The 16323-nt window shown below is 37.8% G+C and overlaps 2 protein-coding genes across 3 annotated transcripts; one reads left to right on the top strand and one right to left on the bottom strand.

Moving 5' to 3' along the window:
* Nucleotides 1–12918, top strand: ABCB6 (P-glycoprotein 6). Its single transcript, XM_086422041.1, has 11 exons — nucleotides 1–855; nucleotides 5751–5805; nucleotides 5907–6082; nucleotides 6206–6406; nucleotides 7079–7338; nucleotides 7452–7762; nucleotides 7870–8093; nucleotides 8193–8533; nucleotides 9314–10104; nucleotides 10225–10466; nucleotides 11153–12918. The coding sequence occupies exons 1-11, from the start codon at nucleotides 478–480 to the stop codon at nucleotides 12380–12382; spliced, it is 4209 nt and encodes a 1402-aa protein (XP_086278167.1). The 5' UTR covers nucleotides 1–477; the 3' UTR covers nucleotides 12383–12918.
* A 145-nt stretch (nucleotides 12919–13063) lies between these two features.
* On the bottom strand, nucleotides 13064–15786 carry PNSL1 (PsbP-like protein 2). Of its 2 annotated transcripts, none has more exons than XM_086422043.1 (8): nucleotides 15612–15786; nucleotides 15433–15517; nucleotides 14761–14844; nucleotides 14564–14637; nucleotides 14308–14430; nucleotides 14154–14225; nucleotides 13854–13950; nucleotides 13064–13348 (listed from the first exon to the last, which is right to left on the bottom strand). In XM_086422043.1, the coding sequence occupies exons 1-8, from the start codon at nucleotides 15663–15665 to the stop codon at nucleotides 13245–13247; spliced, it is 693 nt and encodes a 230-aa protein (XP_086278169.1). In that variant the 5' UTR covers nucleotides 15666–15786; the 3' UTR covers nucleotides 13064–13244. The 2 variants fall into 2 exon arrangements, with proteins under 2 accessions (XP_086278169.1, XP_086278168.1); XM_086422042.1 differs by having other exon boundaries at nucleotides 15433–15529; nucleotides 15612–15784.
* Nucleotides 15787–16323: the final 537 nt, after the last annotated feature.

Here is a 16323-nt window from a genome sequence, read left to right as displayed (position 1 = left end):
TGGAAAAACAGAGAGGGGAGGAGAAAACAGAGAGGTGGATGGATTGGGACCAAAAGTGACACCATAATGATGTCTTCGGCTGGTGATGGGTGGAGTCTCGAGAAGCAAAAGAGAAAAAAATCCTAGCTTTTAACGACAACAAGGGTTGAAACAGAGAAACAAATAGAAAAATCTTTAATTCAGAAGCAGAAGCAGAAGCAGAAGAAGAAGAAGAAGAAGAAGAAGAAGTTGCGTGCGTGTGTGAAGAAATCCACCTAATTTGACTGATTCTTCGATTCTTCAAACGAATAAAGAAAATTCAAAGAGTTAAACCCTAGAGAAATCATCTCCCACTATTTTTCTGCTATTTTGTTTTTTCAAATTTACATATCGATTGGTTCAATTTGTCTTCGATTTTATCTTAGAATTTGGAAATTCTAGCTAGGGTTTTGAATTTGGATGAATTAAAGTTTACAAATTTACGAAATTGTCGTTAAGATGATGATATCAAGAGGGCTATTTGGTTGGTCTCCGCCTCATATACAGCCGTTAACGCCAGTTTCTGAAGTATCCGAGCCACCAGAATCGCCATCACCATACTTGGATTCGAACGCAGAGCCAGTACAAGTGGAGGATGAAGAAGGGGTTGAGGAAACAGAGGAAATCGAACCTCCTCCGGCTGCTGTGCCTTTCTCGAGATTATTTGCTTGTGCTGATGAGCTTGATTGGGTTCTGATGGTTGTGGGTTCGATCGCTGCGGCGGCACATGGAACAGCGCTTGTTGTTTATTTGCATTTCTTCGGGAAGATTATTCACTTACTGAGATTTCAGGATCCTTCGGAGAAACCTGACGAGCTGTTTCGGGAGTTTACCAAGGTGGGTCTTCGAAAGTCTAGTTTAAGTTTCCAATGATTTATGATTAAACATGTTGTTCAATTGCGAATCGAATTTGTTTTGCTTCAATTGTTTTTTTTTTTTTTTGAAAGTTACATGTTTACTCTTATTGTGTCCTTCGAAATTCTAGTTCAAATTTCCAATGATTTATGATTAAACATATTGTTCAATGGCCAATCGAATTTGTTTTGCTTCAATTGTTTTTTTTTGAAAGTTGGACATGTTTACTCTTATTGTGTTTGTTTGATTTTCTACAATTTGATTACTGTTTTACTAGTTTAGGTCGAAGCACAGTTTGCGTTTTTATTCAGGGATTGGTTTGGGTTTTCTCCACATAGAAATCCCTCATTTGATTTTCTACAATTTGATTACTTTTCTACTAGTTTAGGCCGAAGCACAGTAACGGGTTTTTATTCAGGGATTGATTTGGGTTTTTTCCACATAGAAATCCCTCATTTGATTTTCTACAATTTGATTACTTTTCTACTAGTTTAGGTCGAAGCATAGTATGGGTTTTTATTCAAGGATTGAATTGGCTTTTCTCCAAGTAGAAATCCTTCGTTAGAATTGTAGGTAAGATTAGTTTGATGGCTAATGAAAAATGTTAGTTGCAACATTTTTGTTTAGCTGTGTTTTGCTTCTGGTAGGTTATCCAGAATCTATCGAACCCACTACCTTATTGTTGCAAAGCTTGAGCCATACTACCACATGTATTTGGTTTGAGATGCTTGTTCAATTTCAGTGATCTTATTTGGTTTAACTTGAAATCAATTGCCTAGGAAGAGGTTATATCCAAATTCAGTTTGGATTTGCCCACATTTATTTTAAAATGCATACAACCGGCCAAGTATTTACAATAGAAATGTTGAAAGCTAATGTTCTAAAAAAATATTTCTGAACTCCAATTGCTTGTTGATTTTTGATTTTTTTTATTTTTATAAGTATAAGTTTTTAATTGAAGAAGGAAGAATAACAAGAAACAAAAAGAGAAGGCCGAGATAGCCGCTCAAGGAAAAAAGCACAACGAACCAAATAAAAGCGATACATTAGGTGCTACAAAAGGAATTCCATCTAAAAACAAAATCATCGAAAGTAATCCCCGAGAACTCCTTGTTCAATTTCGACCAAAGGTACGAGTAGCCCATAATCTCCAAGAAAACGCCATGAGAGCTTGTCGCTTTACTTTTGAACACCTTGTTATTTCTTTCGTTCCATAACCCCCAAGCAATAGCTGAAGGAAGAATAGGCCAAATGTGTTTTTTTTTCTGAAGGAAAAGACGTTCTTAGCCCACAAGAAATTAAGAGGAATGATCTATTTAATCCGAAAAAGCCTAAGAAAGAGAGACTAAATGTCATGAGAAAAAGAGTAATGAATTAGGGTGTGAGCAACAGATTCCCCATCCCTCGAGCATAGGGGACAAAAATTAGGAGTGATCCAACCTCGGATATTTAAGTTGTCCATCATTAGAATCCTCCCTATGGAAGCCAACCAAATGAGAAAAAGATACCTTAGAAGGGACTAACTTTAACCAAATGATTGATTCCGAGAAGGAGTGGCCACTAAAAGGGATAAGTGACTCATGAAAAGATCGAACGGAGAATCTTAGATCCTTCGCCTCCGTCCACTCCCACCTATCATGTTCGTTATCTTTGAGATGAAAAGAGTTCAAGAGATCAAGGAAAGATGTCACCTCCATTAGCTCCTAATCATTAAAGTTTCTCCTAAACCCCAAATCTCAAGTAGTACTAGACACGTTGCGAATCAAACAATGCTAAATTGAGCAATTCTTCTTTAGAGAACAAGCGTACAAGGACGGAAATTGAGTTGATAAAGATGATGTGCCACACCAATGATCTTCCTAGAATCTTATTATGTCCCCCATACCCACTCTATATCTAATCCCTCTATCAAAATCCTCCATCACCTTGAGAATCCCCTTCCACACACTACACCCATACGTGCCTTTCGTTTCACTACCATACCAACCTAGCCTCTTAATTCTACCGCTCTTCTAAACAATGTACCCAAGGCCTCTACTACTAAAAGGAATAGAAACCGAGATAAATGATCCCCTTGCCTTAACCTTCTTGAGCCTTTAAAAAAGCCAGCCATATTCCCATTGACTAAGATAGAATAAGACACCGTAGTAATACATTTTATGATCCAACTAGTCCACTTCGCTCCAAAACCCATCATTCCCATCATGTATTCCAAGAAATCCCAACTCACATGATCATAAGCCTTTTGCAAATCAATTTTCCCTATAATCCCCTCTCTTTTGTCTTTAATCCTCGAGTCAAGACACTTGTTGGCCATCAACACTCCATCTAAAATTTTTCTTCCCCTAATGAAAGCCCCTTACTCGACATCGATAAATTTAGGAAGAACTTCTTTCAATCTCGAAGTTAGCACTTTGGATATAATTTTATACACTGAGCTACCAAGCTAATAGATTTGAAGTCTCTAAGATTATCCGCCCCAACTCTCTTGGGAATCAAAGCCACAAAGGTGTTGTTAAAGCTGTAATCAAGACACTTCTTTTCTTGTACCCCTTGATGACTTTCATGAAGTCATTCGAGATAATTTCCCAACAATGCTTGAAGAACTCTATAGCAAACCCATCCAGATCTGGAGCCTTATCCTCACTCATCGAGGAGAGGATCGATCTAACCTCCTCCTCCTCCCGATTTGTCTTTCCAGCCACACTCTATCATCCTAGTTTAACGAATTGAACTCTAAATTAACAGGACGGGGTCTTATGGATTCCCTTTCCCTGTAAAGATCTTTGTAATAACCCATCACACCGTCCCTAATTTCCTTCTCGCCTTCCACCATGCTACCTTTGATAGAGAGTTTATTAATCTGATTGCTTCTTCTGTGAGCATTGGCAATTTTGTGAAAAAATTTGGTATTGTTGTCCCCTTCTTTCAACCATTTGATCCTCGATTATTGCTTCCAACTTATCTCCTCTATCAAGGTCACTCTTTGAAATTCCAATTTTATTCCATTCTTTTGCCTCTTTCTTTTATGTTCAATTTTCCCTCTTACTCCTTCTCGCTCAAAACCTCTTTATTCCACGCCTTCAACTTCACTTTAAACCATTTAAACTTGTTCTTGAGCACACTACCCGGGTTCCCTATAGAAGGGCACTCATTCTACCAATTCCTAACTAGATTAAGAAAGTTGGGTTGGAACAACCACATATTTTCAAATCTAAGCGGAAGAGGGTGACTTCTAGAGTGCCTTGCCTCCAGAAAGACGGGGAGTAATCAGAAACAGGGCTAGAACTAGCTAAATGCGCCACATTTTGGAACTTCTCCTCCCACACATTATCAACCAAAAACCTGTATAATCTGGACATCCTAGTGTTACCTGATTGTTAGACCATGTAAAACGTTTACCCAAGAGAGGGAAGTCCATTAAGCAATGTCTACCAATGAAATCATTAAAAATTTTCATGCTCTTGGATGTGTGAGTGCCCTGGTTCTTCTAGTGGGTAAATCTGGTAACATTTTAGTCCCCGCCTAAAACCCAGGGATTCTCCCAGTAACCTGTTACATCTTCAAGCTCCTCCCAAAATTTCAATCTCTCCCTGCTCTTAGTAGGCCCATAGATACCAAAGAACACTCACTTGAAATCATCGTTACAACCCTTGCATAAAATAGAAATAGAGAAGGCCCCCACTAGACTATCCGATACTTGGATCACATCCTTGTTCTACATCGTTATAATACCACCAGCTGAACCTAAAGCAAGAAGAGCAATCCAATAGATATTACCCCCCCCCCCCCCCCCCCAAAGCTCCTTAATGATCTTCTCATTGCAATTTGCTAATTTCGTGAGGTTGGATTGACATATTCATTATCTTTTGAACAGCATTCTTGCTTATATATTGTTCTCAATGTTACATTGTGCTTCAACTATAATCTGCAATTATCTCTGAACGATGGGAGCATGAAACATAGGATGAATTATTGCAGTTTCAACGGTAATAATTGATATGTTGAATCCAGCTTCATATGGAATTTTCAGATGACCTAACAAAGTTCATTGTTACCGTCGTCCTCCTCATCAAAGTCTTATCACAAAAGTCTAGGGGTGACGTAAGAAACTTAATACCTCTATATGCTTTATAGAAACTGCCATATATTTGTTTCTCACTATATAGCTATATGAGCACAATATTATTGTATTGTATTGTATAGTCACTTGTGATGCCATTGATTGTCGCAACTATCCTGTTGAAAAAATATATGTTAGACATTCCATCCCATGAAACCAACATTTTTATGTTAGCTATAAAGAAGGTCCGATGAATCTCTTGTGGTTGGGTTTTATTTAGGGAAGATCAAATTAACTTAGAAGGTTCCATTGAAATCCTTGGTACACAAGGAATCTCTTGCATTAAACTGACTGATCCTTAGTTCTGTTTTCATTTGGTTAGCAAAGTTTTATTTTTCCTAAAGACACATTCGGTAAAAGTCATGTAAGTGTTGAATAATTGCAAAGTTTCAATGTACAATATGCGACCCTTGCATATATGGCTTCCAGGTTTTTTATGACGTAATTATAGCTTTTGAATGTTAAATCTGTGTTCCTAAAATATGAGATTTCCTTAAGTTGGTTAGATCTGAGGGTTAAAATGCAATGGACCCATATTCAGCCACTTGCCTACCAGAAAAAGGTTTCCAGTACTGATAATTTTCTTACTGATTTTCTTCTTCTCCTAGGATTGACAAGATTTATCCGTGATGACCTTGGGACTTATTTAGTATTGCTTTCATTAAAGGACCTGCTTCTAATCAGAATTTGATTTTGCTCATTAGAATTTCCAAACTCTGAATTCATTTTAATTAACTCTGTTCTTGCTTGGCAGCATGCTCTATATATTGTTTATATAGCTTCTGGTGTTTTCGCTGCTGGTTGGATTGGTAAGATCAAACTTTCCTCGTTGTCGGTTCTTGTTGCATTCTCTGTATTGTAGATTAAGCTTGTTTCCAACCTTCATCTCTAATTCTGTTCTGTATAATAGAGGTATCATGTTGGATTCTTACTGGAGAGAGGCAGACTGCGGTCATCAGGTCAAAGTATGTTCAAGTATTGCTTAACCAGGACATGAGTTTTTTCGACACGTACGGAAACAACGGGGACATTGTTAGCCAAGTACTGAGTGATGTGCTGCTTATTCAATCAGCCCTTAGTGAGAAAGTACTCTTCAATCTCAAAAATGTTGTTTCAATCAGTGAAAGGATCTATATTGAAATTGATTTGGTGAAAGGGACTGTTTCATCTATTGGATGTACCTCTTGTAATATAAATTTCTTGTAACAGGTTGGAAACTATATTCATAATATGGCGACATTTTTTGGTGGTCTTGTCATTGGATTGATCAACTGCTGGCAGATTGCGCTCATAACATTAGCCACTGGTCCATTTATTGTTGCCGCTGGGGGAATATCTAATATATTTCTCCACAGACTTGCTGAAAATATTCAAGATGCATATGCTGAAGCAGCAAGCATTGCTGAACAGGTTATATTCCCTTTTTTAACATATCAATGTCATTTTTCAAGAATGCTTGGAACCAGAAACTAGATAAGAACATAGACCATGTTGGTTTCCATTATCATTGTTAGATATTATTGTACTTTTGTACCCTTTAGCTTAGGCATCTCTCAATAATGTGCTTTCTTAATACCGCTTCTTGTAGTTTCTTGTAGGGTTTTTGTTTTGTTTTTTTTTTTTTTCTTTTGGTTGCGGTTGTCCTTGTGCTTTTATGAATGATAAAAAGTTTTAGTTGTTCTTTTAGTCTTTATAATTTGATGCGTTTATTATTTGCTGTTATTTTTTCAACATGCATTACTTAGGTCATGGACCTTTTATTACGTTAGAAGTCTTTTAAAAGAGAAAAATTCTCTTGCATTATATATAAATTCAGGATGTCCATAAAAGTTCATAGTTAAATTCTAACATTTCACTCTAACTGCAAGGTAGCATCAACATGCAAGTCTAGGATTCACTTTTTTAAGTAGGCTTTAAATAAACTGATGCATGGATATACATTTCATTATTGAAATGAACAATAAACAGATGTAATTTTGCTGAAAACCGTAAGAGTATACCTATGAGTTGGTTGTGTTGTCATTCTGGTAAGGCATATCATCATAATTGATTGGTAATGGAGGAAATCTGTTACTTGTGCAGGCAGTCTCTTACGTTAGGACTTTATATGCATTTACAAATGAAACATTAGCTAAGTATTCTTACGCTGCTTCACTCCAAGCAACACTGAGATATGGTATATTGATAAGTCTGGTGCAAGGCCTTGGACTTGGCTTTACATATGGTCTTGCAATATGTTCATGTGCTTTGCAACTTTGGGTTGGAAGGTTCCTGGTTTCACATGGGAATGCCCATGGTGGTGAAATCATAACAGCTCTGTTTGCGGTTATTTTGAGTGGCCTGTAAGCAGCTTTCACTTGTTCTTTTTTTTTCCCCCTATATTTTGGCAATCTCGTCTCTTATTTACAAATTGTCTTGATTACAATCTCTCTTCCCCTCTTGCTTTCTCCTGTAGTGGGTTGAATCAAGCAGCAACAAACTTCTATTCATTTGAGCAAGGGCGGATTGCTGCTTATAGACTTTATGAGATGATAAGTCGTTCAACGTCTTCTGTTAATCAAGATGGAAATACCTTATTTTCTGTGCAAGGAAACATTGAGTTCCGGAATGTTTATTTCAGCTACCTCTCTCGTCCTGAAATACCTATCTTAAGTGGGTTTTACCTGACTGTACCTGCTAGAAAAACTGTGGCACTTGTTGGTAGGAATGGCTCGGGAAAAAGCAGTATAATTCCTCTCATGGAGCGGTTTTATGATCCTACATTAGGTATTTTGTTCATATAATTTTCCACATTTTCTTTTGGTTTTCTTTTTATTTTTCAAGAGTTCATTGGATTATTTACTGTCTAATGCATTTCAAATTTCATGCTGCAGGAGAAGTCCTTTTAGATGGTGAGAATATTAAAAGCCTGAAACTAGAATGGTTAAGAAGTCAAATAGGATTGGTCACCCAAGAACCTGCGTTGCTAAGTTTGAGCATTAAAGATAACATTGCTTATGGACGGTCAAGTGCTACTTCTGATCAGATCGAAGAAGCCGCTAAAATAGCGCATGCCCATACATTTATAAGCTCGCTCGAGAAAGGATATGATACCCAGGTAGAAAAGACAAAAGGTCAAGTTGGGAGTACATTACCTAATGGTTGCATCTTTAATTATTATTTGTATGTTGATATTTCTCTGATATATGCATTTCAGGTGGGTAGAGCTGGTTTGGTGTTAAGTGAAGAGCAGAAGATAAAACTTTCCATTGCTAGGGCAGTGCTTTCAAATCCATCTATTCTTCTGCTTGATGAGGTCACCGGCGGCCTTGACTTTGAAGCAGAAAGGGTTGTTCAAGAGGCTTTAGATATCCTCATGTTGGGAAGATCAACTATAATAATAGCTCGACGGCTTAGCCTGATAAGAAATGCTGATTATATAGCTGTGATGGAAGAGGGCCAACTTGTTGAAATGGGTACACATGATGAATTGCTAACCTTGGATGGCCTATATGCAGAGCTTCTTAGATGTGAAGAAGCAGCAAAGCTTCCTAAAAGGTATAATGCAAATGTGAATTCCACTATTAGTTGTTATTATTATTTGCATTATTTGACATAGTCCTCTTCCTATATATATATATATAGATCGGGTTCAGCGGCCAAATTCCTAGAAAAAGTGTTTTGTCCTAAAGATCATCTTCACAAAAAATCAGCCCATTCCGAAACTTTTAGTCCGTATAGGACAAAACTTTGGCTAGGACTTTGGCCCCCATTTTGGCTATATATATATATGGGTAGCGTTTGGTTGCCAAAGTCCTAGCCAAAGTGTTTTGTCTTATATGGGCTAAAAGTTTCAGAATGGGCTGATTTTTTGTGAGGAGATCATCCTCACAACAAATCAGCCAATTCTGTAACTGCTAACCCCAGTTTATAAGTTGAAGAATTGTGGACCGTTAGTTTATAAACCACTTTTGATGGGGTTAGAAGTTTCGGAATGGGCTGATTTTTTGTGAGGATTATCTCCTCACCATTGAGACCATCCTCACAAAAAAATCAGCCATTCTGAAACTTTTAGCCCATATAAGAGAAAACTTTGGCTGTTGAACACAACCCTATGTATATATATATATATATATATATATATATATATATATATATATATATAATGCCAGTGCCTATTGCTTTTGCTCAAAATTATTCTGGTGCGTTTTCTTCTTATATGAACTATTATGTTTTTTCCCACTATTATTTTGTCTTCTTTTTTCAACTCTAGTTGCTTCAGATTGATGATGACGAGCAGAGTTTTCCTTTACTAATCTGTTTTGTGTCTTCATGTAGGACGCCAATACGGAGTTACAAGGAAACAACTTTCCAAATTGAAAGAGACTCATCTGCAAGTCACAGCTTTCAAGAACCATCTTCTCCTAAGATTATTAGGTCTCCCTCCCTTCAGAGGGTGCATAGTATCCATGCATTTTGCCCCCAAGATGGTTCCTTCAACTCACAAGAATCACCAAAAGTTGAGAGCCCAACTTCAGATCAAATGCTGGAAAATGGAGTGGCTTTAGACACAGCAGATTTGGTTCCATCCATAAAAAGGCAGGATAGTTTCGAAATGAGATTACCCGAGCTACCCAAAATTGACGTTAATTCTGCAAATCGACAGACATCAAATGCATCAGATCCCGAATCACCTATTTCACCACTTTTGATATCTGATCCTAAAAATGAACGTTCCCACTCTAAGACCTTTAGTCGTCCCCCCAGTCATTTTGATGATATACCTGTAAAGCAAAGGGAATCAAAGGATACAAAAACACAGAAACCACCTTCATTTTGGAGGCTTGCAGAACTCAGCTTTGCGGAGTGGCTTTATGCTCTTTTGGGGAGCATTGGTGCTGCTATTTTCGGTTCTTTCAATCCTCTTCTCGCTTACGTCCTTGCACTGATAGTGGTGGTATATTATGGAGATGATAGCCATCATCTTCACCATGATGAAGTGAACAAATGGTGCTTGATAATTGCATGCATGGGTGTTGTAACAGTGGTATCCAATTTTTTGCAGCACTTCTATTTTGGTATAATGGGGGAGAAAATGACCGAACGTGTTAGAAGAATGATGTTCTCAGGTAAATGACACCTCTGCTTTTTGTGCCTTCGTGAGGCTTATTTCTATATCCTTCATGTGCTACTGCATTATGTGTATGTATGCGTTCATTTTGAGCTAATGCAGGCTCATTTTCATCCAGCAATGTTACGCAATGAAGTTGGATGGTTTGATGAAGAGGAGAACAGTGCCGACACCTTATCCATGCGCTTGGCAAATGATGCTACATTTGTCCGTGCTGCTTTCAGCAACCGACTTTCTATATTTATCCAGGATACTGCAGCTGTTGTTGTGGCTGTACTTATTGGGTTGTTACTGGAATGGCGGTTAGCACTTGTGGGTTTGGCAACATTACCCATCCTTACAGTTTCTGCTTTTGCACAGGTTTGCTCTCATGCCTATCTATGCTTTACTACAAAGAAGCTTTCTATTTACATTTTTTTTATGTGGTTCTCATCTAGTTCTTATTTGTCAATTCTTCCCTCTATCAATTAATGTCTGTTGATACATATTGTACTCCTGTTGTGTGATTGCTATACTTCTTGCATTAATTGTTTGTGATTCCACAAGTAGGTGCTGTAAGGGAAGGTGGAGTATACAATTGTCTTGTTAGAAGCAGGTTTTCCATCATCAATAATAGTCAACTACCATAAGGAACACCCAGATCTTAGGGATAAGGATTTGATGATGATGATGACCAATTTAGCATGTAAATGGGCTAGGCTTTTCCCGAATATTCCTTATATAATAATGACCCAATGGGCTTGCACCCTAGCCCATGGCCAAGATTCTTTATAGACAGGCCTAGCCTGGCCCGGAACCTATTTGGCTTTGCTTTTTTGGCCCAAGCCCTAACGGGACTGATGGCAATCCAGTAGCTCTAGTTCTGCAAATGTTTGGACCATACCCTATACAAGATGTGCCCAGAGATCAAATAGTTCCGATTGGTGTATAACGGTATGGTATAGGGGGAGATTTGTTAGAGCACGATGACCTCGTTAATAATTTATTTCTTCTATCATTGCAACTTTGAGTTTGTGAATTTGTATATATATATTTTTTTTTTGCAGAAGCTGTGGCTTGCAGGGTTCTCAAGAGGTATTCAAGAAATGCACAGGAAAGCATCTTTGGTCCTCGAGGATGCAGTTAGAAACATCTACACGGTTGTGGCCTTCTGTGCTGGTAACAAGGTAATGGAGCTCTACAGATTGCAACTAGCAAAAATATTTAAGCAGAGCTTCCTCCATGGCATGGCCATTGGTTTTGCCTTTGGCTTTTCACAGTTTCTTCTTTTTGCCTGTAATGCTCTCCTCCTCTGGTATGCTGCTGTCATTGTTAAAAAAGGCCGTGTGGATCTGCCCACTGCTCTTAAGGAGTACATGGTATTCTCTTTTGCTACTTTTGCATTGGTGGAGCCTTTTGGCCTAGCACCTTACATACTTAAACGTCGAAAATCTCTCACTTCAGTGTTTGAAATCATAGACTGTGTCCCAAAGATTGACCCGGATGATAGCTCCGGACTGAAACCTCCCAACGTCTATGGAAGCATTGAGCTGAAAAATGTTGATTTTTGTTATCCAAGTCGTCCCGAGATTATGGTACTGAGCAATTTTAGTCTCAAAGTCAGTGGTGGACAAACCGTAGCGGTGGTTGGAGTTGCTGGATCTGGAAAGAGTACTATTATCTCTTTGATAGAGAGATTCTACGATCCCGTTGCTGGTCAAGTTTTATTGGATGGCCGAGATTTGAAGATGTTCAATGTGAGATGGCTGAGGAACCATCTGGGTCTTATTCAGCAGGAACCTATTATCTTCTCGACGACTGTAAGGGAGAACATAATATATGCAAGGCATAATGCAACAGAAGCAGAGATGAAAGAGGCAGCAAGAATAGCAAATGCCCACCATTTCATTAGTAGCTTGCCACATGGTTATGACACACATGTGGGTATGAGGGGTGTGGATCTGACACCAGGACAGAAGCAAAGAATTGCTATTGCACGGGTCGTGCTGAAAAATGCACCCATCTTGTTATTGGACGAGGCCAGCTCCTCAATCGAGTCTGAGTCGAGCCGAGTGGTGCAGGAGGCTCTCGATACACTGATCATGGGGAACAAGACAACAATTCTTATTGCCCATAGAGCAGCAATGATGAGACATGTAGACAACATTGTGGTTCTCAATGGTGGGCAAATTGTGGAACAAGGGACCCATGATTCCCTGGTAGCGATGAATAGTTTATATGTACGGTTGATGCAACCTCACTTTGGCAAGGGTCTTCGCCAGCGTCGACTTGCTTAGATCCGGGTTTTTGATTGATGTAATCTACAGTAGGCTCATTATTGATTGAGTTCCTGTTCCACACATCTCCTGAATCACTTCAGGCACCCGCCGGAGCTTTGTAGATGGTATCTGTTGGTGGGAGTTTGTAGAATGGGTGAAGAGAATTGTTGGGTTTTTAACCATGTTTATTTGGGTTGGTATGGTTGTAGCTAATGTTCAAAAGTAGGGTCTGCAGATAAGAGTTTGTGGAGTTGGGGGATTGAGGAGTGGTGCTCGGAGCAATGTGTGATGCATATTCTTTTGGAGACTTGCATTCTCAGTGTGAGATTGTGCCGTCTCTATCATATATTAATTTGTTAATTAATCAAAAGAGGGTGGAGCCTGTCATGAATAGTTACTTCTAATTCCTAATTTACATCTTCCTTGGGTTAATGAGTAATGTAAAAGGCTCAGAAAAGAAAAAAAGAGAGTTACAGTTGCAGTCTTGTCTATCTCAGTTTTGTACATGTATTTTACCAGTCTTATAAATTTCTCTGCGCTTTTATATTTGGATATATCCCCCCTAGACATGCTTGATTCTGCAAATTCTCTCCCTAATGTGTGCTAGCATCGGTCCATTGCAAATGCTTACCATCTTATCCAGAATGCTAATGTGATAGATAATGGTTGCGTTTTTGCAAAATGAGAAGGCACATTAGATGCAAAAAACATGAACTGGTGGATAAATCTATATATGTATAGAAGACATTTATAGTTGTTGTCAGAAAAGATATAATCATCAACACCATCATTTTTTATTACACTGTCCAGATTACTGGGCGCTATGATGTCTAAGAACTTGAAATCACAGGTTCAGATTCTCTTTCGCACGTTATCCATTTCAGATGTCAAATATCTTGAAAGAGTCGGCTACTACTTTAAGTTTGTCTCGGACTCTTCTCCACCGTCTCTCATTTGCTCCAACAATCAGCCTGTAATGTCTCCCTGTTCAAAATGCAACACGAAAACTAATAATCACCTTATGAAGCATATTTCAAGACTGCCTCTTCAATTCATTGGGGAAGGTTCTGGTGCCAGTATCCCGCACTGAATTTGTGTGCAGAAACAGACCTTAACCAATACCAAGTTATTGTCATCATCACCCTCAACTACATCAATTATCATAAAAATCCAGATCTTGAGAACCCATGTCTAAGAAAATTCTTAACTTAAATCCCAATCGTGAAAGCCCGTTTCCATACTACAGAAATCTGTCACAAGAACCGTCATCTAATTCCTTTATGTTTGTTTTATTACCATCAACATTACAATCCCTATGGCTATAAATTCTAATATCCAAGGGTGATAACACAGACTTTGCATGTTTCATGGAAGGATTACACCCGGCACAAGTTTTTGTGGTTTCTACATTAGGTCAAAAGTCCATATTATAACCCCAAATGCTATATTTTAATTCCTAAAGTTATATTAAGATGGTTTCGTATCATACCATTGCCAATCGCTATGGTTGCAAAGGCAGTGCGAGAGAAGTTTGGAGATGTTAGTTCATACTCAAAGGTATAGTAGTTTTTTCCATCAACACTTCGCTGCATTAAATAGATAGCAATAAAAGAAATGTTAATTGAACAACAGACAATCTGACGAATGGTGACTAAAGTGAGATGAAATTAAGCAAAGCACCCTCATGTCATGGAGGTATCTGTTCATAGTTTATCTCTAACAACGCTCTTATTGTTTGAAATTTTTTATTTTTTCCTGAATGTGATCCAGCTTATAGTATAGAACAAACCTCCTGCATGTCAAATATGGTAGCCCTTTGAGAAGGTGCGGAGTATACACGTCTCACCAAATTGGAAACAACCTGACAAAGGAAACATATATTGGCTGGGGAACAGAAGACAATCAAAGGCAACATAAGATGCAATAAGATCAACTTTGTTTACCTCTTCCATCGGACCCAACTCATGAATGTCACTTTTATCGGTTGGTATAAAACTCACTCTAACATTTTGCAACTGCAGATACCGATCCTTAAATGCTGAATCATGCCCCCTATAATCGAAGTCCTAAGCAAGAGAAAATAGAAATTACTTCAAGTTGGAAAAAATTTCTGTTACGGTCAAAATTGGATTTTTGCTTGTAAAATTCAAAACAAATAAAAAAAAAATTTGATAGGTCAAAACAAATAATTGTGCCTACCCTCCAATCAGAAGGGTAATAATACGAGTACCCATCCGCAGAATCAACAAATGCTCGATAGTTTTCAGGTACTTCTGAAAAAGAAAAGAGAAAAAAATTTACAATAAGTTCATAATTTATAAGATCTATATGGAAATGAAAAAAAAGAGGCTAAGTCTTTACATATTACATGCAGAAACAACAATTAACCACGATACCTTCAGCAAAAACAAAACTCGCAGGAAGTAAACTAGCGGCTAACGCCCCTGCTCCCAGCAATATTGATCTTCTCTTAGAACAACCTGAAATTCCTCATTATAAAACCATAAGATTGGACAGAACTTAAAGAGAGTTTACAAAGATAATCTTTAGTTGCAGTGGTAAGTATACTTAGCTTCTAACCCACATCTTATCTACCTGTATTAGAATTCACCAATGACCAAAGCTAGTAAATCAGATGAGAGAAATAAAAACTTACATCTTATTTCCTATAAACCGTGAATTAACTATTAAAACTAGCTCAATTAAAAAATCCATAATTGATAAACCACAATACACGCTTGTACAAAATACTATCTTCTAGATGACAAAACTAATCAATTGTCCTCCAAAAGTGCATAAACCCCAAATTTAGTAGAAACCCACATCTAAATTCCCAACATATAACAGTTTTTATTTTTATTTTTAAAGGATTCCACATCAGAATTGAAGAGATTGAATTGGGTATCTTAAAAAAATACCAGTTTCTTCGTGAAAACACTAACCAATGGTGCATCAGCCATATCTAATTCTCAAAATTAACAGAAACCCATGACTAATATTCTAACACAAATCAAGAATGATGCAAGTTTACAAGTGAATTTGAAGGGAGAGATAGATGGGTGTCTTACTTTCTTCATTAATGACTGTCTCTCTTGAGTATGCATTTATGGTAAATGTTGGACATGAAGCATAACGAGGTACAACGATCAAATTCTGCTCATTTAACTGGAAATTAATATCAGATAGAGAAGAGCTTAGTGGTTAAGAGAGTGAATCTTAACGAAGAGAAATGTAAAAGGAGACGCACCAACTTGGGAAGTGTTGAAGCCCAGCTCAGTGTAAGTGATGAAGCTGCAGCCATTCCTGCTTGTGAGAAGCAATGGCAGTAGCTTCTAAACAGATATTGGAATTTCGCTGGAGTCTTTTATTTGTCATTTTCTCTTCGTTTATCCTTTAAAGGGATAATGTGTGTGTGAGTGAGTATTGTGTATTTGTGTGTGATTGAGACGGAGAGAGAGAGAGAGAGCGTTTCTTTGGCCTAAGAGAAAGGGCATGCTTGCAACCGACTTCTTAAAAGCGTTGAGCAGAATCAACCCAATAAATCCAATTTAAAAAGAGAGCTTCTATTGCCACACCAACTGTTTCTAAGGACACCCCAAGATTTGTGCTAATTCTTTGATGGGATTGTTCCCAAAATATGCACAACTTACGTTCAAATTCCGATTTCGGTACAGTGCTCATTTTAATTCCCTAAAGATGCATTTTGAGTGAATGCGTCACTTTTATAATTAATGAATTCGTTGTTGTATCTACGAATTCGTAGATATTTAAAATGATGAACTCACGAATTCATAGGTTATAAAAATGAAGAATGCATGTTTTGGGAATTAAAATAAACAGTGTATTGAACTTGAAATTTTGTCATATTCAATGCACGAAATGAAGATTCACCTTTCTTTGATCATTTACATATGAATTGGGATGGTGTTAGCAAAAGTTGGTGTGGCAATAGAATTTCT

This window comes from Akebia trifoliata, chromosome 14 (genome assembly GCF_017979445.1).
Source record: "Akebia trifoliata isolate Shusen 1 chromosome 14, ASM1797944v1, whole genome shotgun sequence".
In the NCBI taxonomy this organism is placed as follows: Eukaryota; Viridiplantae; Streptophyta; class Magnoliopsida; order Ranunculales; family Lardizabalaceae; genus Akebia; species Akebia trifoliata.
This window is presented reverse-complemented; position numbering and strand designations above follow the sequence as displayed.